The sequence below is a fragment of the Balaenoptera musculus genome, chromosome 10, assembly GCF_009873245.2.
Source record: "Balaenoptera musculus isolate JJ_BM4_2016_0621 chromosome 10, mBalMus1.pri.v3, whole genome shotgun sequence".
NCBI lineage: Eukaryota > Metazoa > Chordata > Mammalia > Artiodactyla > Balaenopteridae > Balaenoptera > Balaenoptera musculus.
In genome coordinates, this window is record NC_045794.1 from 76,805,594 (window position 1) to 76,832,707 (window position 27,114).

Below are 27,114 nucleotides of genomic sequence, written 5' to 3' on the forward strand. Positions count from 1 at the left end.
ATACAATAAAATACTTCTGATTACATTAAATGATAAACTTTTTTTAATTTTTAAATTTTATTTTATTTATTTTCTTATACAGCAGGCTCTTATTAGTCATCAATTTTATACACGTCAATGTATACATGTCAATCCCAATCGCCCAATTCATCCCACCACCACCACCACCCCCCCGCCGCTTTCCCCGCTTGGTTCCCATACGTTTGTTCTCTACATCTGTGTCTCAATTTCTGCCCTGCAAACCGGTTCATCTGTACCATTTTTCTAGGTTCCACATATATGCATTAATATACGATATTTGTTTTTCTCTTTCTGACTTACTTCACTCTGTATGACAGTCTCTAGATCCATCCATGTCTCAACAAATGACTCAATTTTGTTCCTTTTAATGGCTGAGTAATATTCCATTGTATATATGTACCACCTCTTCTTTATCCATTCGTCTGTCGATGGGCATTTAGGTTGCTTCCATGACCTGGCTATTGTAAATAGTGCTGCAATGAACATTGGGGTGCATGTGTCTTTTTGAATTGTGGTTTTCTCTGCGTATATGCCCAGTAGTGGGATTGCTGGATCACGTGGTAATGCTATTTTCAGTTTTTTAAGGAACCTCCATACTGTTCTCCACAGTGGCTGTATCAGTTTACATTCCCACCAACAGTGCAAGAGGGTTCCCTTTTCTCCACACCCTCTCCAGCATTTGTTGTTTGTAGATTTTCTGATGATGCCCATTCTAACTTGGGTGAGGTGATACCTCATTGTAGTTTTGATTCGCATTTCTCTAATAATTAGTGATGTTGAGCAGCTTTTCATGTGCTTCTTGGCCATCTGTATGTCTTCTTTGGAGAAATATCTATTTAGGTCTTCTGCCCATTTTTGGATTGGGTTGTTTCTTTTTTTAATATTGAGCTGCATGAGCTGTTTATATATTTTGGAGATTAATCCTTTGTCTGTTGATTCATTTGCAAATATTTTCTCCCATTCTGATAGTTGTATTTTCGTCTTGTTTATGGTTTCCTTTGCTGTGCAAAAGCTTTTAAGTTTCATTAGGTCCCATTTGTTTATTTTTGCTTTTATTTCCATTACTCTAGGAGGTGGATCAAAAAAGATCTTGCTGTGATTTATGCCAAAGAGTGTTTTTCCTATGTTTTCCTCTAAGAGTTTATAGTGTACGGTCTTATATTTAGGTCTCTAATCCATTTTGAGTTTATTTTTGTGTATGGTGTTAGGGAGTGTTCTAATTTCATTCCTTTACATGTGGCTGCCCAGTTTTCCCAGTACCACTTATGAAGAGGCTGTCTTTTCTCACTGTATATCCTTACCTCCTATGTCATAGATTAGTTGACCATAGGTGCGTGGGTTATCTCTGGCTTTCTATCTTGTTCCATTGATCTATGTTTCTGTTTTTGTGCCAGTACCATATTGTCTTGATTACTGTAGCTTTGCAGTTTAGTCTGAAGTCAGGGAGTCTGATTCCTCCAGCTCCGTTTTTTTTTCCCTCAAGACTGCTTTTGCTATTCGGGGTCTTTTGTGTCTCCATACAAATTTTAAGATGATTTGTTCTAGTTCCGTAAAAAATGCCATTGGTAATTTGATAGGGATTGTATTGAATCTGTAGATTGCTTTGGGTAGTATAGTCATTTTCACAACATTGATTCTTCCAAAACAAGTACATGGTATATATCTCCATCTGTTGGTATCACCTTTAATTTCTTTCATCAGTGTCTTATAGTTTTCTGCATACAGGTCTTTTGTCTCCTTAGGAAGGTTTATTCCTAGGTATTTTATTCTTTTTGTTGCAATGGTTAAATGGGAGTGTTTCCTTAATTTCTCTTTCAGATTTAACATCATTAGTGTATAGGAATGCAAGAGAGTTCTGTGCATTAATTTTGTACCCTGCAACTTTACCAAATTCATTGATTAGCTCTAGTAGTTTTCTGGTGGCATCTTTAGGATTCTCTATGTATAGTATCATGTCATCTGCAAACAGTGACAGTTTTACTTCTTCTTTTCCAATTTGTATTCCTTTCACTTCTTTTACTTCTCTGATTGCCGGGGCTAGGACTTCCAAAATTATGTTGAATAATAGCGGTGAGAGTGGACATCCTTGTCTTGTTCCTGATCTTAGAGGAATGCTTTCAGTTTTTCACCATTGAGAATGATATTTGCTGTGGGTTTGTCATATATGGTCTTTATTCTGTTGAGGTAGGTTCCATCTATGCCCACTTTCTGGAGAGTTTTTATCAGAAATGGGTGTTGAATTTTGTCAAAAGCTTTTTCTGCATCTATTGAGATGATCATATAGTTTTTATTCTTCAATTTGTTAATATGGTGTATCACATTGATTGATTTGCATATATTGAAGAATCCTTGCATCCCTGGGATAAATCCCACTTGATCATGGTATATGATCCTTTTAATGTGTTGTTGGATTCTGTTTGCTAGTATTTTGTTGAGGATATTTGCATCTATACTCATCAGTGATATTGGTCTGTAATTTTCTTTTTTTGTAGTATCTTTCTCTGGTTTTGGTATCAGGGTGATGGTGGTCTCATAGAATGAGTTTGGGAGTGTTCCTTCCTCTGCAATTTTTTGGAAGAGTTTGAGAAGGATGGGTGTTAGCTCTTCTCTAAATGTTTGATAGAATTCATCTGTGAAGCCATCTGGTCCTGGACTTTTGTTTGTTTGAAGATTTTTAATCACAATTTCAATTACATTACTTGTGATTGGTCTGTCCATATTTTCTATTTCTTCCTGGTTCAGTCTTGGAAGGTTATACCTTTCTAAGAATTTGTCCATTTCTTCCAGGTTGTCCATTTTACTGGCATAGAGTTGCTGGTAGCAGTCTCTTAGGATGCTTTGTATTTCTGCGGTGTCTGTTGTAACTTCTCCTTTTTCATTTCTAATTTTATTGATTTGAGTCCTCTTCCTCTTTTTCTTGATGAGTCTTGCTAATGGTTTATCCATTTTGCTTATCTTCTCAAAGAACCAGCTTTCAGTTTTATTGATCTTTGCTATTGTTTTCTTTGTTTCTATTTCATTTATTTCTGCTCTTTTCTTTATTATTTCTTCCCTTCTGCTAACTTTGGGTTTTGTTTGTTCTTCTTTCTCTAGTTCCTTTAGGTGTAAGGTTAGATTGTTTATTTGAGATTTTTCTTGTTTCTTGAGGTAGGCTTGTATAGCTATAAACTTCCCGCTTAGAACTGCTTTTGCTGCATCCCATTAGTTTTGGATTGTCGTGTTTTCATTGTCATTTGTTTCTAGGTATTTTTTGATTTCCTCTTTGATTTCTTCAGTGATCTCTTGGTTATTTAGTAACGTAGTGTTTAGCCTCCATGTGTTTGTGTTTTTTACGTTTTTTCCCCTGTAATTCATTTCTACTCTGATAGCATTGTGCTCAGAAAAGATGCTTGATATGATTTCAATTTTCTTCAATTTACTGAGGCTTGATTTGTGACCCAAGATGTGATCTATCTTGGAGAACATTCCATGCGCACTTGAGAAGAAAGGGTAATCTGCTGCTTCTGGATGGAATGTCCTATAAATATCAATTAAATCTATCTGGTCTACTGTGTCATTTAAAGCTTCTGTTTCCTTTATTTATTCCTTCCTTTATTTTCATTTTGGATGATCTGTCCATTGGTGTAAGTGAGGTGCTAAAGTCCCCCATTATTATTGTGTTACTGTCGATTTCCTCTTTTACAGCTGTTAGCAGTTGCCTTATGTATTGAGGTGCTCCTATGTTGGGTGCATATATATTTATAATTGTTATATCTTCTTCTTGGACTGATCCCTTGATCCTTATGTAGTGTCCTTCCTTGTCTCTTGGAACATTCTTTATTTTAAAGTCTATTTTATCTGATATGAGTATTGCTACTCCAGCTTTCTTTTGACTTCCATTTGCATGGAATATCTTTTTCCATCCCCTCACTTTCAGTCTGTATGTGTCCCTAGGTCTGAAGTGGGTCCCTTGTAGACAGCATATATATGGGTCTTGTTTTTGTATCCATTCAGCAAGCCTGTGTCTTTTGGTTGGAGCATTTAATCCATTCACATTTAAGGTAATTATCGATATGTATGTTCCTATGACTATTTTCTTAATTGTTTTGGGTTTGTTTTTGTAGGTCCTTGTCTGCTCTTGTGTTTCCCACTTAGGGAAGTTCCTTTAGCATTTGTTTTAGAGCTGGTTTGGTGGTGCTGAATTCTCTTAGCTTTTGCTTGTCTGTAAAGCTTTTGATTTCTCCATCAAATCTAAATGAGATCCTTGCCGGGTATACTAATCTAGTTTGTAGGTTCTTCCCTTTCATCACTTTAAGTATATCATGCCACTCCCTTCTGGCTTGTAGAGTTTCTGCTGAGAAATCAGCTGTTAACCTTATGGGAGTTGCCTTGTATGTTGTCGTTTTTCCCTTGTGGCTTTCAATAATTTTTCTTTGCCTTTAATTTTTGCCAATTTGATTACTATGTGTCTCAACGTGTTTCTCCTTGGGTTTATCCTGTATGGGACTCGCTGCGCTTCCTGGACTTGGGTGGCTATTTCCTTTCCCATGTTAGGGAAGTTTTCGACTATAATCTCTGCAAATATTTTCTCTGGTCCTTTATCTCTCTCTTCTCCTTCTGGGACCCCTATAATGTGAATGTTGTTGCGTTTAATGTTGTCCCTGAGGTCTCTTAGGCTGTCTTCATTTCTTTTCATTCTTTTTTCTTTATTTTGTTCTGCAGCAGTGAATTCCACCATTCTGTCTTCCAGGTCACTTATCCATTCTTCTGCCTCAGTTATTCTGCTATTGATTCCTTGTAGTGTAGTTTTCATTTCAGTTATTGTATTGTTCATCTCTGTTTGTTTGTTCTTTAATTCTTCTAGGTCTTTGTTAAACATTTCTTGCATCTTCTCGATCTTTGCCTCCATTCTTTTTCCGGGGTCCTGGATCATCTTCACTATCATTATTCTGAATTCTTTTTCTGGAAGGTTGCCTATCTCCACTTCATTTAGTTGTTTTTCTGGGGTTTTATCTTGTTCCTTCATCTGGTACATAGCCCTCTGCCTTTTCATCTTGTCTATCTTTCTGTGAATGTGGTTTTTGTTCCACAGGCTGCATGACTGTAGTTCTTCTTGCTTCTGCTGTCTGCCCTCTGGTGCTAAATGATAAACTTTAAATGATCAAATGTCTTTGTCTACATAACTTCCACACAGCAATAAATTACTAATTAGCATTTTAATGTATACTTAATCACATACAATATTTTACCTAAAAGCATGTATATGTAGTTAAAAAAATTATATGTAATTGTTAGCATAACCAAAGGTTAAATCTGTACTATATTATTTGACTTCTTCAAAATGTTACTTGTTAATCTTTAAGCATACCCGAAAAGAAAATTCATCCTCTCTAAAATTCAGGAAGAATTTTACAGAGAAAATCAGTCCTTTGAAGGGAGGAGGTGGAAGAACAAACAAAATAACTTATATAGCAACTCTATTATCATTAAATGCCAGTAATCACCACCACAATCTATAACAAATGCTTTATCACAGTAAAATACAATGTTTATTTCTAGGATATACAATGGCAAAATTGTAATATGACTGATATATTGGCTAAATAATTGTGATTTAATTTACCTGCAATTTCAGTGGCAAGTTGGGCTGCTTTCTGTTCAAATAAGTCTTTCATTTGCTTAATATTAAAATTTTCTGTTTGGGCTTCTTCTAACTTCTGTTCCAGAGACTGTAGTTCTACAAAAAAGTACAGTAATTATTCAAATACAATGTGAATTACATTTCCTAAATTGTTATTACTTATATCATAATCATTGTAGAAGTTAAAGACAATCAACATGCATCTACTAGCCAATTACAAGTAGAGTATCTTCACATTTTAAGAATTAAGCATAGGGCTTCCCTGGTTAAGAATCCGCCTGTCAATGAAGGGGACACGGGTTGGAGCCCTGGTCCAGGAAGATCCCACATGCCTCGGAGCAAGTAAGCCCGTGCGCCACAACTACTGAGCCTGCGCTCTAGAGTCTGTGAGCCACAACTACCGAGCCCACGTGCCGCAAATACTGAAGCCTGCGTGCCTAGAGCCTGTGCTCCACAACAAGAGAAGCCACTGCGATGAGAAGCCCGCACGCCGCAACAAAGAGTAGCCCCAGCTCGCCGCAACTAGAGAAAGCCAGCATTCAGCAACAAAGACCCAACGCAGCCAAAAATAAAATAAATAAATTTATTTTTTTTAAAAAAGAAAGAATTAAGCATAGCCAATTCATTTAAGGCTCAAGTCATAGTTTACAAACATGTAAAACAAATGAAAGGAATATTTAGCAATCATACCCAAATAATTTATAAATATTTGTTTAAGGATTATTTTGACTTCACGTTTCTCAGTTATTTTCCTGTATCTGTCAACTGACCAAAAAGGAATATATCCTGCACCTCTGATGAAATGTGTCACAATGTGAAATGAAATTAGCACTGTTTTAAGAACAATCAAGGTCTTAAATAAAATAATCAATTAAAATATGCAGTCAACTCCTACTACTTCATTCTCATAAAGAAAAGGGATTTCAGAGGGACATTAAATACAATAGCTAATCTCAAAATATAATTTTGATTATTCATTGCACATTCCTCCAGTTAAAGTCCATTACAAAGATGCTAGTTTCATCATTTTTTTATTTCAAGAGAAAAAACTGCATCGCTCTTTAATACAGATCTAAATTTTCATTAACCACCATATTAATGTAATATTTCAGAAGTTTCTTTATAACTTCAGAATATAATGAACTAAAAAAGGACTAAGATTTCATTAACTGATTAAGTTACAAAGTTCACAGGTAATAGACACTCTCAGCCTAGAATATGACTGTTATCTTCACTGTTTTAAAGCCATAAAGTATAATCACAAAACAAAATTCATGTAGCAAGCATCACAGAAAAAGAAAGAAGTAAAAAAGGATGAGAAGGAAGAAAAATGAAAAAATAACAGCTTTAAGTAAAGTTACCTGCTGATGAATCAGCCACTAATCCATCAGGTTTAGACTCCTCGATGAAAACAAAAAACATAAACAAATGCATTAAAAGGAAAAGACAATACTGTTACAATTACCAATGTGAAAAAAATCTCTGAAATCCACATTCTGTCAGGTAAGTAGCAAGATTTTGATGAAAATCAAATCTTGGCCTGCTCACATTCTTCTAGATCTCTAAGGTCCGACTAGGCAGTCTGGAATAATGATGTTAACTGTAGCTCACTGATTCTAAGAATTCTTTTATGTTAACATATATTAAATTTTTATGAGTCTTGCCAAGATGGCATCTTAAATTCCATAAATACAGTAATAAGTAACATAAAGTATCACAATTATAAAAATAGATTCTAAAGCAAATACTTAAGTTAGCAGACAAGATTCAATCTTATAATAGTTGAAAATTTTCATAAGCTGAAATATGCCATGAAACTAACACTACTAAAAAAATTGGCTTTAAAAACATAAATTTTTAATTCCAGATTATAAATTGTCTTTAAAGAAGCCGAAATAAAGAATGTATTCCATAAGGTTTAATTTATCACATGCATTAGGAATAAAATAATATACTACCTAGTCATTATTTCCATATTTTAAAGAATTATATATATCTGAAAAAGTTTCATAAGTTATCTCATAGTACATCTGACTTTTTTATTTTCCTATACATTGGATTTAGACATACTGATTGCTAATAATCATCAATATTTAAAATACATTTTCCCCCAAAGGTAAATTTCTTATCAAGGCAATTGCACTGTGGGAATGTATTTAATTTATTATAAATGTAAAATAGCCATCTCAAATGTAGTAAACAATTTCCTCTGTGTTTTCAGGTGCGGAAAATAATACAGCTCATGTTTGACTGATTGTTAATGGCATCTATGTAAAACATACATAAGTGAACTATAAGTATTTTAGATTACTAAAAACCTCTTTAATGCGACCTCAATTATAGAAGCTTAGCAGTAATAAGACTGATATCTTTTTATCCATTTATTTGTTTTTTTTCCTAGTCCAAATCACAATTTTTGGTGAAAAGACAAAAAGACCAACTGGGAGTCATAATGTGCTAAGATAATGTGTACAGGGATCACGAATTACTTTATAAAAGTATTAGAGCTATAGTTAAAGGGTGTCAGTTTTATTCTTACAAATGAAAACTATACATGTATTTGGTAAAATTCATTATTCTATGATTCTTTATGTAATTTTAGTATAAAAGTCAAAATAATTTTAGTATAAAAATCATAATTGGTTAAGACATTGTTTAGAAAATACATTAAGCTATAAAGAACATATATATATAAAGAATCTGAGATATCAAGTGAAATCCCTCAAAATAACTACTTTTGATACCACAATGATTTTCTTGTTCTTTTCCCTATATATTATTTTTATATAAAGTTGTATAGTACATATGTGCCTGTGTGTGTACAAAGACACAAATTTTTTTAACATCATTAATACATCAGTTTTCCCATGTTTTCAAACAATCTCCACTAATATAAACTGTAAGCAGCTACTAATAGTTCTGTCCTTATTAATAGACATTTTAGTGATTTTCAATTTGTCACAAACACAAATGCTTTGAAGAGCTTCACTATTGTTTGAACCTATATTTCTTAACCATTTAGGTATATTGTCAGAAAATAAGAATAATGTTTTAAACAACCCATAGGTAAATGATTCTTAATGGAGCACCTTTAAGGAGTTACATCTGACCTTCCCACATATTAGTTATATTGGTTTGCATTCATTAGTACTACCAAAGGATATACATGTAGGCTAATACACAGAGAAACAAATTAGGAAGTTATTCATATCAGGCCACCTGTTTACAAAAAAGTATTATGCTTGATTTTCAACAATGAAAATAAACAACTAATAACACACTTCAAGTATTTAAAAGCGATTACTTGCTGCTGCAGCCCTTGAAATTTTTCTAATTCTTTCTTTAATTCTTCTGAGTACCATTTTTCCTCCTAAGAAAAGAAAATGGTTTTTAATTAGCAAATTGTAAAAGATTTTATTTATCTGAAACACTGAAAATAAACAAGTATAATCATTTTTAGTCTTACCTTAAGTGAAGCCTGTAGGTCTTGGACCTCTTGTCTGAGTAGTGTTATGTCATCTCTAAGCATAAGTTGAAAAAAACAGGAATTAATAGTTAATGTTCTTTAACAAATCATGGCTAGTGACTGCATATTAGTATTCTAATTTTCTCAAGTCTTAAAAAAAAACTATAGATTTTATGTATAGTGGCATATATATATATATATATATATATAAAATCCTTGGGAAAATAATTTTATTCCTAAAGCACATTGTCTGTAAATGGAAGAACATTTTCTCATGGAAATGATAAAACTGACTGTCAGGAACCTGAGCCAAAAGCAAAATATCTCCCATTAATTTACCAGCAATAAGCATCAATGGCTTCCTACTGCAGTTAGTGTAAAATCTAAACTCATTAACAAGGACTATAAAATCTGCACAATCTACTCCTTGCCTTACCACTCTCACCCTCATTACTTTAGCTCTAGCAATTCTGGCTTCTTTTTGTTTCTTGAGTCTGAAATGCTCTTTCCTGTCAAAACCTCACATTCTGTTCACCGCACCTAATTCTCTGTCAGTCTGACAAAGAATGGTGAGCAGACACCTCAAGGTCCTAATGCAGGAAAAAGATTCCATGAGAAAACACATTTAGGATTATTCTTGTGGATATGAGGAACATATCTTCCCCTGTTGGATTATAAACAGCAGAAAAAGGGACTCTCCTTCCTCCACACCACTCCAATGGCTGCCACGGTAGAAGACACAAAACTGAACTGAGCTGATTGGGAATACTCAAGTTAACTGATTCTAGTACAAAGGGAACAGAACAGGATCAGTTCTAATGTTTCAGAAGACCAAGTCCACACCAGCACAAGCATATCAGAAAGTAAAAGATAATGAGACATACTGGTGGGAGAATTATTCTCTAGGATGGGAGTGGGGGTAGAGAACAAATGGACAGAGTCAGCTTCATCTGTGAAACATGGTTAATAATAGAAAAAGAAGGAAACTGCCAACAAAGAAAAATGTAAAAGATGGAGAAATGAGTCCTCTACCTTTGGTAGCCATTCACATGTAAAGAATTAATTCATTATTCAACAGAACTCGTCTATGCCAGACTCTCAAGTTGTTCAGTTTAATGGGGGAAGTAAACATGTGAAGAAGTAAGAGTAACAGACCATCAGTTCTATGATAAAAATAAAAATAGAGGCATAGGGACTTCCCTGGTAGTGCAATGGTTAAGAATCCACCTGCCAATGCAGGGAACATGGGTTCGATCCCTGGTCCGGGAAGATCCCACATGCCGCGGAGCAACTAAGCCCGTGAGCCACAACTACTGAGCCTGCGCTCTAGACCCCGTGAGCCACAACTACTGAGCCCGTGTGGCACAACTACTGAAACCCATGCGCCTACAGTCCATGCTCCGCAACAAGAGAAGCCACCACAATGAGAAGCCCGCGCACCACAACGAAGAGTAGCCCCTGCTCGCTGCAACTAGAGAAAGCCCGCGTGCAGCAACGAAGACCCAATGCAGCCAAAAATCAAATAAATAAATTTATAAAAAAAAAAAAAGGCAAAGAATACTAGTCTGGCAGCAATGTGGAGAGTTAAGTAGAGAGGTACAAGACATAGGGAGAGAGCCAACTATAAATACTGAAAAATATTTCTGAGTGACAGATGAGGAAGCCTAAACAAAGCCGCAGCAGGGAAGATAAAAAAGGTTATAAGAGCTGTTAAGGAGATAGAATTAACTAAACTTTGTGACAGATCAAATAGGGGAGGGTTAAGTGTGTAAAAATGAGCAAATCCAATTTTCTGGCTTTAGTAACTTGGTGGAAAGATGATGTTGCCATTAACCAGAAGAAGTAACCGTAGGTAAGGAACAGGTTTAGAAGGAAATATAATGAACCCTGTTTTCCAATGTCAACAGGGAGATGTTCCTTTGGAACCTCTAAGAGAAGATACCTAGTAGGCAACTTGGGAGATAATTCTAGGTTGGAGATGTAGTTTAGGAGGAAGTCATGGATATGGATATTACCCCAAGTACATTATATAGAGGAAGGGAGTACATTAAACAGATCAAGAAAGAATTATCACAATGATGTGCTGTCTCAGAAGAGTAGAAGGAACAAGAGCCAGAAGAACCAAATTTTGCAGACATTGTAATAAATAGTCTACAAAGATGGCTGCCATCAAGTTCTTCCCTTCCTATACACAGAAGCCACTCCTCCACTGAAAGATAGAGCTTACTTCTTGGCCTCTTCAATCTGAGCTGGCCCTCAGATTCCTGAGCAGTCCTGTGGCTACTATGACCAATAAAATATGGCAGAAGTGACACTCTGAAACTTTTTAAGCCAGGCCTTAAGACAACTGGCGGCTTCTGTTTCTTTCCTCTTGTAATGCTCTTTATTAGAACCCAACTGCTGGCCTGTAAGTGCAAGCAGCTGCATAGAGAGGTCCACATGAAGGAGAACTGAGTCCCCTGATATACAGCCCCAGCTGAGCTGACAGCCAGCATCCAGTATCATCTCCCAGCCATGAATGTGAGGTCATTTTGGACCTTCTGGCCTTCCCAGCACCCAACTCTACATAACTCAAAGCAGAACCATCCAGTTAAATCAAAGAATCATGAGAAGTAATACAGAGTTACAGTTTTAAACCACTAGGTTTGGGGTGGACTATTACACGGTTATAGATGACCAAAACAGAGGTCAAGTAAAATAAAAACTGAAAATAATCCAGGTTTTTTTTTACTGTTGACCTTTGAAGAAGTATTTTCAGGAGAATGGTAGGGCAAAAACCAGGTTTTAGTGAGCTAAACATTGGATGAAAAGTTAAGAAGCAAGAACACAGGTAGACTATGGATGTTTTTATGTTGAAAGTTAATGTATTGGGCACTAATTCACAGCTGAGAAAGCAACTCTGTTAAACTGACACTAAATATATAAACATTTACATATAAAGGATATATTTTATATCTACCTCCTAACAAATGACAAAAGAACAGTACACAAAATTATTGACTCATACATAAAAATCCTAAAAAGCACTAATAGTCATGTAAAAGGGAAGATTCATATTTCCCAAAAGCTCTGGTTTTCCCACATATTTTAATAAATTAAAACAACCATATTTTATAGTTCTACATTATCTATCAACCATAATGTGGTCATAATACTTTTCCTTAATGTGGTGTTCTTTATGCTATAACATATTAACCAACTGAGAGGCTTTTTTTTTTTTAAAGAAAAACATGAAAAACAATTTTTTACAAGTAGAATAAAATCAAGTTTTCTTCCTTAGTGGGAATATAAGACAAGAGTCCTTACCAGTAGAAGAAGAAAAGCAAAGTCATACTGTTGAATGCTGTTCCAATTAATTGTATTTTAGTTTAATTCTTAAAATGGTCAGGCAAAATTGTCAAGAAGCAGAATGTGTTATGTGTGCTTGCTGTTATATTAGTGATTACAAAAAAAATGTTTTTTTAATAATTATTAAATTTAATTCTTTGCTAAATTCATTATTTTATCAACTTACTATAAAATCTTCTAAACAAAGCATATCACTCTTTATTAAGCAGAATTGCTAAATATAATTTAACCTTTTAAAAAATCACAATCTTTATTAAAAATATAAACCTGTGAACCATATTGTAGATGCTGGTATAGATAGTTATTGGTCAAGGATAGGATTGGTTATAACAATAAAAGATGAAGGCTATGCTAAAAGAAGATAGATTTAAATTAGATAATATAAAAACACTACTCTTTTCGAGAACTAAGTATTCATGATTAAACAATGATATCACATGCATTCACTACATTACACTTCAAAACTATTATACTGTACCGCTTCAGAGCCAGAGCTTCCCCTCCATGACTCGAATCATTACCAGCATCGTGGACTGCCTCATAGTGTTTGAAAAGTTCATCAGCGGATCCAAGAGATTTCATACACTGGGGACATATGAAACCCTACAGAAAGAGGTAGAAAAGGTTTCAAAATAGTACTTAGTATTGCAAAATAACCATTTATATGTTATGAAATATAGTCATATGTATTATTCATACCAATAAGTAAATTGTAATTTACAGTGTTAAGCCCAAATTCTGGTATTGTGCAAAGGTACATCACTGCCTATCCTGGTTGCAGTTTACAAAATGTTTTTTAAAACCCTTACAACCATCTTTTAGGTTGAATAAATTAATGGCTAGAGTACAGAATTCTAATCTGAGAAGTTAGTTCTAATCTAGAAGTCTAGTTGAGAAGACTTGCCATCATATCCTCCATCTCTCCAGATATCTCCCTTAGTAAAACAATATCTGCTCCAATCTACTGCACAGGAATAACCAAAATATTAAGAACATGAAGCACTCTGATCATTGAGAAAAAAGGTAACGTAAACAACTCATAATTACCACAGACTATCTACAATGGTTGAGAAGTATTTTCATCAGTAAATTCCTTGCTAACTTAAGATTAACACTATAAGAGCTTAAAATTAATATATAGTCCCATAAAATATTAAAAACTTATAAATAATCCCAGAATTATTATATAGTTATGGCATACAAGGCCCTGCAGGTATAGTCCCCCAATGACCTAACCAATCTGATCTCTGGACATCCCTTACTCTATACAACATGCTTCAACTATAGTGAAGTACCTACGTTTCCCTGAACACACCACAGTATCTCACATGTTTACACTTTTGCATATATTGCCTTTTTTCCTCCAGCATTCTCATCATCGGTTTGTCAAGTTTCTACATCCACTATAATGCACAACACAGTGAAGCTTTTAATCTATGTTTCCCTAATGGCTAGTGTAGTGTTTTGAACATACCATATACTTTCTACAGAGTGTACTTATTTAATGAAATATGAATGAACCTGGCAGGGCAGAATTTGGCAAAAAAAACAGAAAAGCTTGCAGATTATAAAACCTGCCAAAGGATAGACTGAGCTAAGTAATAAGTACTCCGGACACATAAAAACTAAGAATAAACAAATGACTTCTGCTCCTTTGTTGGGTGCTATACAAATAACATACCCTCACATCATTTATGCACATCATATGGCAGAATCAAGGCTCAATGAACATAACATTACCAGACAATGGTATAACAGAAGTATTGATATATATAAAGAACTATAGGAACACAAGAGAAGTATCCAAATCTGCCTGCGGCAGCAGTTAATACTTTCCAAAAAATAAACACACACACACACACACACACACACACACCCCCTATGTATATATGTATATATACATGTATGTAGACATATGTCTATATGAGACACTGGAATTAGGTACTGAATAGAAGTTTACTTGTCAGAAATAAAGGCATTCTAAGCAAATGGAGGAGCATGAACAAAGATGTAGGAAGAGGTATGAAACACAGCCATGCTGCATTTGGGAAACAGAGGTATGTTCTGATCACAGAGCCAGAGTGAAGGGCAGGGGCACTAGAGGTGAATGAATGCAATGATCTCTTATGAAACTCCTAAAGTAAGCAAAGACAGAAGTACTGAGGATGTGCCTTTGGACATCAGAATAATGCCATTAGGATCCAGAGGTATGTGATGCTCAGCACTGTCTTCTGAATGAATGAATGCCCCCAGCCTGTGTGTTAATCTACTTGGTATTATGCTCTTTTTTCAAAGCCATCTATTATCTACCATCATATTTCATAATGGCTCTATATTAAGCTCTATTTGGTATTCTTATAACTTCTGCCCAGTAACTGCTGTACCACACTAGTTAACATGCTTTTAGTGCAACAGCACATAAACCCCTATAATATTTAGCTTGTCATTTCTCTTTCGTGTCTCAGCTTCTGCTAGTAACCAGTAGGCAAATTACAGTGTTACTCAGGGAATCCACATCCCAATTATGCTATTTAATCTTCACAACTTGGCTTTTTGACCATTGTGTTTACTTCCAGGTTTTGGCTCTAGATACCCAAGGACGCCAAAAAGCTAATGATCCCATTAGGGTATGCCATACTTTCTTAAAGCTTCTAAACATTACCAGGTTAATATTCCAGAAAGAACTGATTCATCCCTAAAGAGAAGTTTTAGAAATTCAGTAATACATATTTAGAAATATTCCACCTAAGTAAATTTTCCATGTGATTAGAGCTTGCATGTTTAAATAAAACTTCAATTTTGGGACAATTCTGATGAAAATAATTCTAAAATACATATATGTACTTCCTCACCTACTTAAACAGATGATATTAAACCTTTGCTTAATATCCCAGAAGCATAAATATTAATCACTGAATGGGTGTCTTCCACTCTATTAATTCTGGCAAGTCTCTTTAATTCCTGTACCCACATTCTATAGTTTTTCTTACACACTGTTTTGTCTTTCAACAATCATTTCTAAAAATTATTCCTATGCTATTTCTAGCAATGCTTGCCTGATATGGATAGGAAGGATAGATTAAGGGAAAAAAAGTTTATTAAACCATATCACTCATTTAAAATAAAAGTAAAGGGACTTCCCTGGTGGTCCAGTGGTTAAGAATCCACCTTCCAATGCAGGGGACGCAGTTCGATCTCTGGGCAGGGAACTAAGACCCCACATGCCGTGGAGCAACTAAGCCCACGTGCCACAACTACAGAGCTCATGCGCTCTGGAGCCTGCACGCCACAACTACTGAGCCTGCACGCTACAACGAAAGATCCCACATGCCACAACTAAGACCCAACGTGGCCAAAAACAAATTTTTTTTTTTTAAAGTAAAATAAGCTCAGAATGAATATCTGCGGATGTCCCGTGAATAGAGTTCATGGGCTTTGTGATACTAATTCTGGATATTAAGAGACTCCTCTATTTTTTGTAAACTATCTTCAAGGGAATTAAGGTTGCTAGATAGATAACTTACAAACAGTAAAACAGCAAACAATAATACACCAAAATAGCCAGCTACATTTTATTTCCCTTAATCATTCCAAATATCTCACCTACTCACTCTCTCTCTCTCTCTCTCTCACACACACACACACACACACACACACACACACACAGTGTTGACTTAAGATTAAAAGCATTAAATTCCTTACTGTTAGTTTTCAGTTATCTGTAATCCTTTCTCAGATCCACCATAGCTAAGAACTTAACTTAACTTGATACTTATGATACCCTATTGTACCAAGTGTCCTTTCAGTTAAAAGGAAAGTTCTTATTTAAGTGACAGGTAGGTAAGATAGTCACTTTTGATTTTGGCTAACCCATAAAGAAAAGTTGACCCATATGTTCTGGAAGAAAAACAACTGGTAAAATGCTAAGCAGAGTTCCAAGAATCTTTTATGTCTCTATCTTTGCTCACACTGCCTCCGTAGTTTAACTGGTGTCCTCCTATTTGCACTCATTTCCCCACCACCCTAGAGAATGTCTGGTTTAATTGTTCCCCTCTTCAAGTTCTTCTGCAGTTCCCCTCAAGCTGAATCAGACATTGTACTCTTTTTGCAAATATCTATCATAAAAACTTCCTGGCATAGAGACCATATCTTATTTACCTTTTTATCTCCTGTACCTACCAAAATTCCTGGCACAAAGAGGTGCTCTATTAATGTTAAATAAGTGAAAGTTTGGTGAGATCGTTTTCTTATACATCATTAACTCATAGGAAAGAGTAAGTCTGATTTTTTTGTCTTTCATGGTAAAAAAAAGTTTCATTCTTTTAAAAGATTTGTAAAAGAATTTTTTGAAAAGCTACGTCTCTCTTTGTTTTTAGAATACTGTAGTAATTTTCAAAGGAAGGAGATATATCAAGATCATCTGAGAAATTTTTTCCAGACTGAAAATGGGCAACACTTCCCCTCACTCGCTCCCACTCCCAGCCTTCTGCATACACCAGCCTCACATACTACAGAGAAACATTTGGATGACCCATGATCAATAACAGGTGTATATCATTCTGTCACTTCCAACAGGTCTGGGGAATCAAAACAAAGACTGAAACAGTGGTAGATCCAGACTCTAATGCTGTATATTTTTCCAAATAAAGACAGTAACAGTTCACATGCAAAGTCCTCGTTCTATGTAAGAGTAAAGCATCTTAACCTAAAGCATTTTAAAACATTCATTAATAAAACATTAACTACATAATAAAGATATAACTTACAAAGGTTGAAATAAAAAACATTCACTTTACATTTCAAATTTCATGGCAAAATTTATGCAAAAATATAAACTTAAACTTTTATATATGTTTAAAGATTCACAAAAAGACTGCTGCAAACAGTAAGAACAGCTAACTTCCCAAGAGCCTCTTTTCCTTATTAAACCTTCTTAGAGCATGCATAATTAAAGCAATCCACATTCCCTTATAGCAGAAAAAGTTAAGCAACACTGAGGCAAGGAAAAACAAAGCTATTTTGAGCAACCCAAAACCAAGCTGCTAAAACAAAATATTCAGGACCCACAGTAACACTGGAGTCATTAAGAAGTTCCTGTCCTCTTGTCTCATTTTCAGCGTGCACTTTCTGGTAATGCTCCGACAAATCAATAGCAGTTATACATCTTTTCATACATAATGGACAGATGAAACCCTGTGAAATAACAACTTTTAGGAGGATATACACAAAAAGTTATTTATGAAACAAAATAGAAACATTGAAAATAGACATAACAGGAAAATAATAGTATATCTCTTTTTAGTATATGGAAGGGAAATTTTCAAGTAGTAACTGTACAAAAGGTTGAAAGACCTATCCAAAGTAGGACTCTGAAATTAGTTTCCATCCTTATGCTGTAGATTCCCATTGGTCAATTTTATTGAGTAACCAGTTGCTTTAGCTGGAATATTATTATTCTTTTTGTTTATGATACTTTGTCCTTACTTATCTGAGAGCTAGTATTGGCAAGCTAGCTTTTATTTTAGATCAAGAAATGATTGGCAGTTTTAACAAATACTTTTATGTAGAGGATGTTCTCAACAAAAAAGTTGTTATGATGAAAGCAATTTTTAGTCTTCACCATATTCCACTAGCCTAAGATCCCATTCTTGCCCATACCCATAATTCCCAGTAGGTTACCCTTCCTTCTAATTTTATGAGCCAAATAAAATCATTTTAAAACAATCTCCCAAATTCCCCATACCTAACAATATATGTATTTTAAAATGTGGGCTGTTACACTGATCTATGGTTTGGGGTTTTGTCAGATAGGAACAGTAAAAGGATAAGAGAATAAAGGAGTTCAGAGTATCAGGGAGAAAGTAAATTAAATGAAGACAGTGGTGAAGGACAATAGGTTACAAAGGTTATAACGTCATGAGTTTTGGTGTCAGAAATAGATGTGGGTTTGAGTCTCAACCAATACTGACTATATGACTTTAAAAAATTCACTTTACCCTGCTAAATGTCAGTTTCCTCATCTATAAAATGGGACTAATATTAGCACCTATTTGTCTAGAGTTATTGTGCAGTATATAAAATGCTTAGTACAGTGCCTGAGACATTATAAGTGCTCAACAAATATTAACTGTCATTAGATGTATGGTTAGAGAGTAAAGGAAACGAAGCCAAGAAAGGTTGACAGACTAGAAGGAAAAATAAAAATTAAAAATCTAAAATAATCAGCAAGGCCAAAGAAGGTAAGTAGTGAGACTATGAAAGTTTTTGAGAGGATAGCCAGTTGAGGTAAGGAATGCAGAGATATGATTTTAACATGTCAGGTAAAATTATCCTGCCTGATAAGAAGATGGAAGGTACTGCCATGGGCTTGAGTAACTAGAAAAGAAAAGTAATAAAGATCATTGGCACTGATAACATTAAGAACTGGGAGGCTAAGATGTTCCTTGAGTTCCTCGATGTACGTTAGGATCATAGCAAGGAAGAGGAAGACTACAAACAAGGTTCCAAAGTAAGAGGCAAGACAGGGTAGCAGTTAAGAGCTAGTCTTGGGCTTGAATCCTGGATTCACACCACTCTTAGTAGCTTATATTACCTTCAATTTCCTCATCTGTTAAATGAGGTAACAATAACACCTACTCCATATGGGGGAGGGGGTCTCGTGAGAATTAAATAATACACGTTAAGTCCTTATCACAGCATCTGATACAAAGAAAACACTCAATAAATGTTAGCTATCATTAATATCATTGTTCCTCTTGTTAACAACCCTTTAAGGAGATTAGCCAGGGGATTAAAGTGAGGAACATGAATTCACTTATTTTTTCTTTTTACTGATGAAAGGGTTGTCTTCCAGGCAACCACAGGCCCAAGTATTAAAACTACAGAATAATAATTTTTTTTAAATGCACTGTTGCATTGTTTTTTACCACAATATCTTTATGCTGCCTGTCTCTTTACTCATTTCTTCACTTTAAGTTTCCACATATCATCATTCAGTCATCCGTTCAAAAAGTATTGGGACTTCCCCGCTGGTCCAGTCGGTAAGACTCTGGGCTCCCAATGCAGGGGGCCCAGGTTCAACCCCTGGTCAGGGAACTAGATCCCGCACGCGTGCCACAACTAAAAAGTCCGCATGCTGCAACTAAAGATCCCACATGCCACAACTAAGACTGGGGCAGCCATAAATAAATAAATAAATAAATAAATTTTTAAAAAAGTATTTACTGAGTGTGATTACTATGTCATTATGCTATGTTGTTGAGAATGCAATGGTAAAATAAAGCAAAGACCCCATCCTCAATAACCCTGCACGCTTCTTGAAAGAGCTGTAAAAGAAAATACCCCACTAATCAGAAAATCCTACTAGAACTACCTTCAAAATACATTTAGAACCTCAGGGCCTCCACTACTGCCCTGATCCAAGCCACCCTCACAGTGTACATGGATCACTGTAAAAGCCTTCTAACAGTCTCTCTGCTTCTATCCTTACCCCATTAACAGCTTTATTTTCCACACAGCAGCTAGAGTGATCCTACAAAAATATAGATAAATTTTGTCCTTTCCCTGATCCAAACTCTCCAATGACTTTCTATCTCACCAAGAGTAAAACACTAAAGTCTGTGCAAAAGCCTATAAGGCCCTACATGAGGTGGGCCTGATTATCTCACTAACCTAACCTCCCCCCATTCACTGTGCTGGAGCCACACTAGCCTCCTGGATGCTTTTTCAATATGCCAGGCATGCTCCCACCTCAGAGACTTGTTCCACATGCCTGCAACACGCTTGCTCCAGAAATCCACATGATTTCTCACTTCATTCAGTTCTTTCTGAGCTACCCCCTCCTCAGAGACATCTTCAGTAGTTGTGGCATGTGAGCCCACGTGCCACAACTACTGAAGCCCGTGTGCCTAGAGCCTGTGCTCCGCAACAAGAGAAGCCACTGCAATGAGAAGCCCCCGTACCACAACTAGAGAAAGCCCGCGCACAGCAACAAAGACCCAACGCAGCCAAAAATTAAATAAATTAAATAAATTAATTAAAAATAAATAAATAAATTCCACCAGCATAAAGATTTTTTACTATTTCACTCAGTGCCATACCTCCAGCACCCAGAACAGTGTCTGGTGACAATAAATATTTGATAAATAAATGAATCTCAGACTAATAATCATTACCAAAAGGACAGGGAACTCTTTTCCACAGAAGCATGTGGAAGAAGCATCTATCCAACATGTGAGTCAGGAAAGTTTATTGGAAAAATTATCTGTGATGAGACTTGAAGGATAATCAGATGCTAACCAAGAAAAAAGAAAAAGCAAGACTAGGTAAGGCATAGAGATCAGCATATACAAAAGTTCAAAGATAAGAAAAAACTTGGCACACCTTAAAATCAGTTCATTATGCCTGGATCAAAGAACATAAAAAAATATAACCACATATATAAGGTCAATTGATTTCTCACAAAAGTGAAAATTTAATTCAATGGGAAAAGGTAACATTTTCAGCAAACGGTACTGCAACAAGCATATGGAAAAATGTGGTTTCCATATCCACATGGAAAAAATGAACCTCAACCACTATCTCATACCATATACAATAATTTAAAATAAATCATAGATTTAAATGTACATGCTAAAATGATTTTTTAATTTTTTTAATTCTTCTGTCTTTTTTTTTATTGAAGTATAGTGGATGTACAATATATATAAGTTACAGTTTACAATATAGTGATTCACAATTTTTAAAGGTTATATTCCATTTATAGTTATTATAAAATATTGGCTATATTCTCTGTGTTGTACAATATATCCTTGTAGCTTGATTTTTTTTTTTTTTTTAATCAGAAGCAAGCATAGGAGGAAGTTTTGCAACCTTGGGGTAGGCAAAAAACTTTGTAGTACCCAAAAAGCAAAAATCATAAAAGAAAAGGCTGACAAACTGCACTTCACCAAAATTTAAAACTTCTTCTCTTTGAAAGACAACATTAACAAAATGAAAAACAAGCCACAGACTGAGAAAAAATATACACATCACATATTTCTGATTGTGGTGTAAGGCCTAAAATTAAGGCCCAATATTTTGTGTTGCCTTGACAACTGGTGAAACTGGGAGGGCTTCAAATGGCCTAACTGCAAGTTCCGCTCCCCACTCTGCTCTCACAGATAAGGAGTTCTAGCCAAACAGCCCTCCTCTTCACAGGCAGCAAGCACAGGGCCTGCTTATCCCTGAGAAGGTTCCCTGCCGGCCCCTGGAATTATTCAAGCAAGCCAATCACATCTCCTTTAGAAACCAGGGGGCACCTTACCTTCCTGATACTACAATGCCTGCCTCTCACAACCCCTGGTTGTTCATTTTGTTCCCAAGTGCAATCCTCATGTGGCCCTGCATGGCACACCATGTCCTCCTGCTCTGGGCTGTGAGTATATGTGACTAATAAACTGCTGTTGTTCTCATTTGTCTCATTTGTCTAATTATGTGTTTAGCTATTCCCATAAGCCTAGGACAGGAATCCTTCCCTCACTAATCAGATGAATAGGAGGCAATCAAAACACTGACAAAGGATAAAGAACTCTTATAATTCCTTAAAATAAAGATAAATACTCCAATTTTCAAAATGGTCGGATTTCCAGTTCCAGACAAAATGGAACAGATACACTTCTCTATTCTTCCTGCTAAGTACAGCTGAAATCCAGAGGCATTATATATAAAACAAAACAAAAAGAAAATTCTGAAAGGTAAAGAGAAGAAGGCAGACCAGCTGAGGATCTCAGGAGCCAAGGACTGAGACAGTGGTGAGTACTCTGGGTTTTCTTTTCATCTCATATATTCTGGACTGGCTGCTGGAGAAGCCAGCTACCTGGAAACTTCAATGGACACCGACCAAAAAAGCCCCAAGAAAAGTCTGCTCTCCCTAGCCAAATGACTAGGAAAATGAAGCTCTGATTTCGTAATATGCTGGTCATTAGTGTGTTTCAGTGGGTACTAAGGATGGAAGCCAGATTAGAAATGGATAAAGAGTGAACAAAGAATTTGCTTCTGCAATGCAATATACTAAATAGTCTGAACAACTGTCCTGATGAGAACAAATGATATGATATCACTTATTACATTATGTATTATACAGATTATATATTTGTTATAGACTGAATGTCTATGTACCCTCAAAATTCATATGTTGAAATCTTAACCTCCAATGTGATGGGGCCGTTGGGAGATGATTAAGTCATGAGGGTGGAGCCCTAATGAATGGGATTGGTACCTTTATATAATAAAAGAGACCCCAGAGAGCTCTCTTGCCCCTTCTGCCATGTGAGGACAGCCATCTATAAACCAGAAAGGAAGCACCCATCAGACACAGAATCTGCCAGATCCTTGATCTTGAACATCCCAGCCTCCAGAACTGTGAGAAATAAATGTTTGCTGTTTAATCCTCTCAGTGCTTTTGTTATAATAACCTATACTAAGATACTATTATATATATTATTATACATAATAATATATAAAATATGATATAAATGAGCACTAAAGCAAGGTGTTGCTTTATTTCTGACGATTTTTTTAAAATCCTGCAGAACCATGATATTTCCAAATCCCCATTTAGATGGATGCTAAGGGCACAATGTTAAAACCTTAGAATTTGGTCAAAGTGGGAAGCCAACATCAGGGGTAAAAGGGAAGACTGAGAGAAAAGAGAAATTGAGAGAGGTGGGGAGAGATAATCAACTGAGACCTTAACAAGTCAATACCTTAACACTGGGCATATGGAAAAAAACTATACCCCCTGAGAATTCATAATCACCAATAGCTCTCAATTAGGTTAGAAATTTACACTAGTGGGTAATCTGAAAAATTTCAAGTACCGAACTTAATTTAAGGGAGTCCCAGGTTAGTGGCACCTCTAGAGCAGTATTTGTATGCTGAAGGGAATAATTTGTGGCATAGGTAAAAACCAAAGTTGCATGAGGGAGAGATGATAAGCTGAGAATGTGAGAGAGAATGGAATCCAGAGCACAAGGGAAAGGACTGAAATCTGATAGGAAAAGAGACCTGTCTTCCGCATACTAAAGTAATAAAGAGAATAGAGTTGCAAGTATAGTTTTAGGGACAAAATGAGAACATTCATCTTTTCTCAATGGTATAGAAGGTGACGGTGAGAAGGCAGGACTAAGGTAAGACACATGGAAGGTTTGAGGACAAAGAAGAGAGTACAACTATCACAGAGAGCAGAAAAGGGAGCCTAATAAGAAAATATAGCAAGATTATCAGGCACTGCTCATTTACCCACTGGAGATTTTTTTGTTGTTTTTGGTCTGAATGAGGTCAACAATTACTACTAAATTCCTTTCCAAGGTTACAACCTAGCTCTCTGAACTCATCATATCATAAATACAGTTTGGAATGTTTTCCTTAAAGATATTTACTTAAACTTGCTCTTAATAAAGTTCAACTGATACTTTACTTCTCACTCTCACAGCCTTGTTCGATCTTGTTATGGTTAATATACATATACATGAAGACAGATGGTCAAAAAGAGACAAAACAGAGAAATGAATGGATAGAGAAATACCTAGAAACAATACCATAATAGACTCACCAACCAAGAGATGGAAAGAATATGGGAAAAGGGGACTGGGTAGGTGGTACAAGCTGGGCCGAGAAAGGGGCAATTGACAAAAACTGTCAGAGCAGAAAAATGTGAGTGTGTTTGATCTCTGTAGGGGGCAGTGTTATGGGGTGGTTTTTATGTTCTCTTTACCATTATCTCCTTTTTTCTATAATGAGTATAATATTATTTGTTAAAATAATGATAGTAATGTAGCAACTTCTAAAGGCTGACTTCTCAAAAAAATTTGAGTTATTTCTTTTTTAGACTTATTACTTTCTCCATTAATTTTTAATAAGCTATCAGAAGTTCTTACAGAGTCATATGAAGACAACAAATAATATATAAATGTTATAGTTCATCTAATTTTTCATTAGCTTAGTCATTCATGGCAGTACAAACACATAAGTAGATACTAATTAACTGGTAATTCTTTACAAACAGATTTTTAAATCTTCATTAAGTTGAGATGACTTTAACATTAAAGATAAATTGTCAATATTATTTTTCAGTCTTAATATACACTTTCGCAGTCTCACAACTAAGCACTATTATCTATCTACAAGTGAGGTTCAAAAGTTGCATTCCAATTTGTAAGAAAGATTTATGAGCTCTTTCCCTACAAAAGTTTAAATTATCAATTGTTACTCCATATATTTGCTATTTTTCCTTAAATAATATTTTCCTTAAATAAAACAATATTTATTGCCAAATTATTATTTTCATACCTCCGAAGAGCTTTCATTATTGACATCCACTGTGTTTATAGGAGCTGATGATGAATCTAAATCAGAACCTTGAGAGCCAACCTCTCCCAGAGTCTGAAACACAAGCAGAAAGGGGAAAAAAATCAAAAGTAAATATCAACAATAATTCATAAACTATTTAATAACCTAAACAGTAATCAGGGCTAGCCTTACACATAAAGGTAGATGTCCTCTCAATAATAACAAACAGCACTAGAAGCTATCCTTTATTAAAGACTGACTGGACCTAATACTGTATCAAGATCTCTATCTGCCTTCCTCTCAGCTTTAGTCTTTTTAAATTAATAACAAGTTTACTTTTGTATATAGTGCTTTATCATCTTCACCTCACTTTTACAGAATATCTTATTTAATCATAATGACATCTCTGAGAGAGACAGGTAAAATGTTATATCCATAGATGAGAAAACAAATTCAAAGCAGCTAAGGGACTTCTCAAGATTCTACTGTTAACAAAAATCAGAAAGAAGCAGAACTAAAATGCTGAAATTCTAATTCCTCTTGCATTGCTCCCCACTACGTCAAGTGAACTACAATGATTTGAGGGGAGCTAAAAAGGTCAACACAGGCCACATTATCTAGTCACCCATCCATCTACTTCCCATGCCAACCATTACCAATCTGTTTCCAATACTTAATATTCCATCATCAAATATACAGTTTGGAGGGTTAAAGGCCTTTTTTTTCTCTCCTGCAACATTTATCATCTAACATTATTATTCATCATACTTAGGTATGACATTAAAGGAACTGGAAATCTAGTAAAATATTGGCTAAAAGACAGATTCAGAGCACAAGAACTGACTCAATAATCCTTATCAAAAACATTTATGGTGCACAGTATCATTATTCCCACTTTATACAAGAGAGAATAAAGGTGTAGAAGTTAAGTTACTTGCCCAAAGTCACATGGTTAATAAGTGGAAGAAAGGATTTTAACTTGAGCAGTCTGATACTTAATCACTAACGCATACTACTTGACATCTCCACTGAGATATACCTCAAGCACCCAAGATTGAGAACAAATCGCTAAACATCTGTCTCAAAACATGAACACCCTGTACATCACTTACATATTCAACATAAATGCCAAAGAAGGATGAACTGATACTACTTCAAAATTCATCAATTAAATTAAGGATTATAAAAACTGCATAGAAAAAATGAAATAACATGTGTGTACTATGATTATAATTATGTATAAAAACTAATTATATAAGAAAAGAGATTCAAAGGAAATATCCCAAAATGCAAACAATGATTTCTTTAGCAAGAAACAATTATGGGTTTTTTGGTCTTTAGTTTCTCAGTTTTTGTTTTTGCTACATTTTTTTCAGAATTTTAGATTCATAGTTAAATTACTTTTACATTGAGAAATTTTTGATATTAAAAATAATCAGTTGTCTAAATTGGATGATCTACATTCCTATCATATTTTCCCAAAACATAACTCTTTAAAACTTTTTAAACTTATCCAGAGTATGTCTTTATTGTGTTCACTTAACATCCACAACATTCTCATGTTTGAACTATTACATCAGCTACCCTCCTCCAAAAAAACAAAGCAAAATTCTTTCCCAAAATGATATACTTGAGACATGAATTTATAAATAAAAGCCTGCTATCTGAGTTTGATGATATACTCATGCATGTGACAAAAAAAGTAACTAAATAGTAAAAAAATTAAAGAGCATTTTAATTATATAATTAATATAAATAACTGTATAAAACTAGAAATTCATTTTTGACTCATCAACATTTCAGAGCTTCACATCATAATGGTTTTTAAAACTACTGACCCCATCCCCAAAAGCACTGGAAACAAAAGCTGTACCTCCCAAGAACTACACTTTCCCCATTTCTGTATCCTAAGTTTTTCCAGAGTCCAGGTGGCTTTTCACCTGAGATTTACCTTGCCTGAGAACAAGCAATTCACAGAAATATCTACATAATCCTATTATCATCACCAAAAATACCCTTCCCTAAATTTGCCTAAAATAATCCTAGTAAACAGACCTAAGTAAGTCCAAGAGGCATGGGGAAAAAAGAAGAAACAATAAAATCATCATGAGATGCTTTTGATGTGCATATTTTACACACATTCCCTCATTCCCTCCAATTGTTGCTAAATTGTCTAAGAACTTCTTTTTCCATTATTAGGCTGCCAAAATCCCATCACTTCAATGAGAAGTGCAATTACAGTAACAATGACCCTGAGGAAACAATATAAAGCATTCTAACATTTACACTTATAAAAAGTTTTACTTTGTAAATACAATGGGATAAGAAT

At 35.1% G+C, this 27,114-nt stretch overlaps 1 protein-coding gene across 2 annotated transcripts in view; it reads right to left on the reverse strand.

Annotated features, from left to right (window-relative positions):
• The window catches only part of EEA1 (early endosome antigen 1), a 135,926-nt gene that overhangs the window by 69,496 nt on the left and 39,316 nt on the right, over positions 1-27,114 (reverse strand). The window contains exons 2-8 of one of the 2 annotated variants that reach the window (XM_036865414.1): positions 24,786-24,878; positions 17,523-17,648; positions 12,934-13,058; positions 9,108-9,162; positions 8,946-9,011; positions 7,003-7,042; positions 5,624-5,737 (exon numbers count right to left, since the gene is read on the reverse strand). In XM_036865414.1, the coding sequence (XP_036721309.1) occupies positions 5,624-5,737; positions 7,003-7,042; positions 8,946-9,011; positions 9,108-9,162; positions 12,934-13,058; positions 17,523-17,648; positions 24,786-24,878 (619 nt within the window). The remainder of the gene's footprint in view (positions 1-5,623; positions 5,738-7,002; positions 7,043-8,945; positions 9,012-9,107; positions 9,163-12,933; positions 13,059-17,522; positions 17,649-24,785; positions 24,879-27,114) is intronic. The other variant, XM_036865415.1, reaches the window with a different exon arrangement.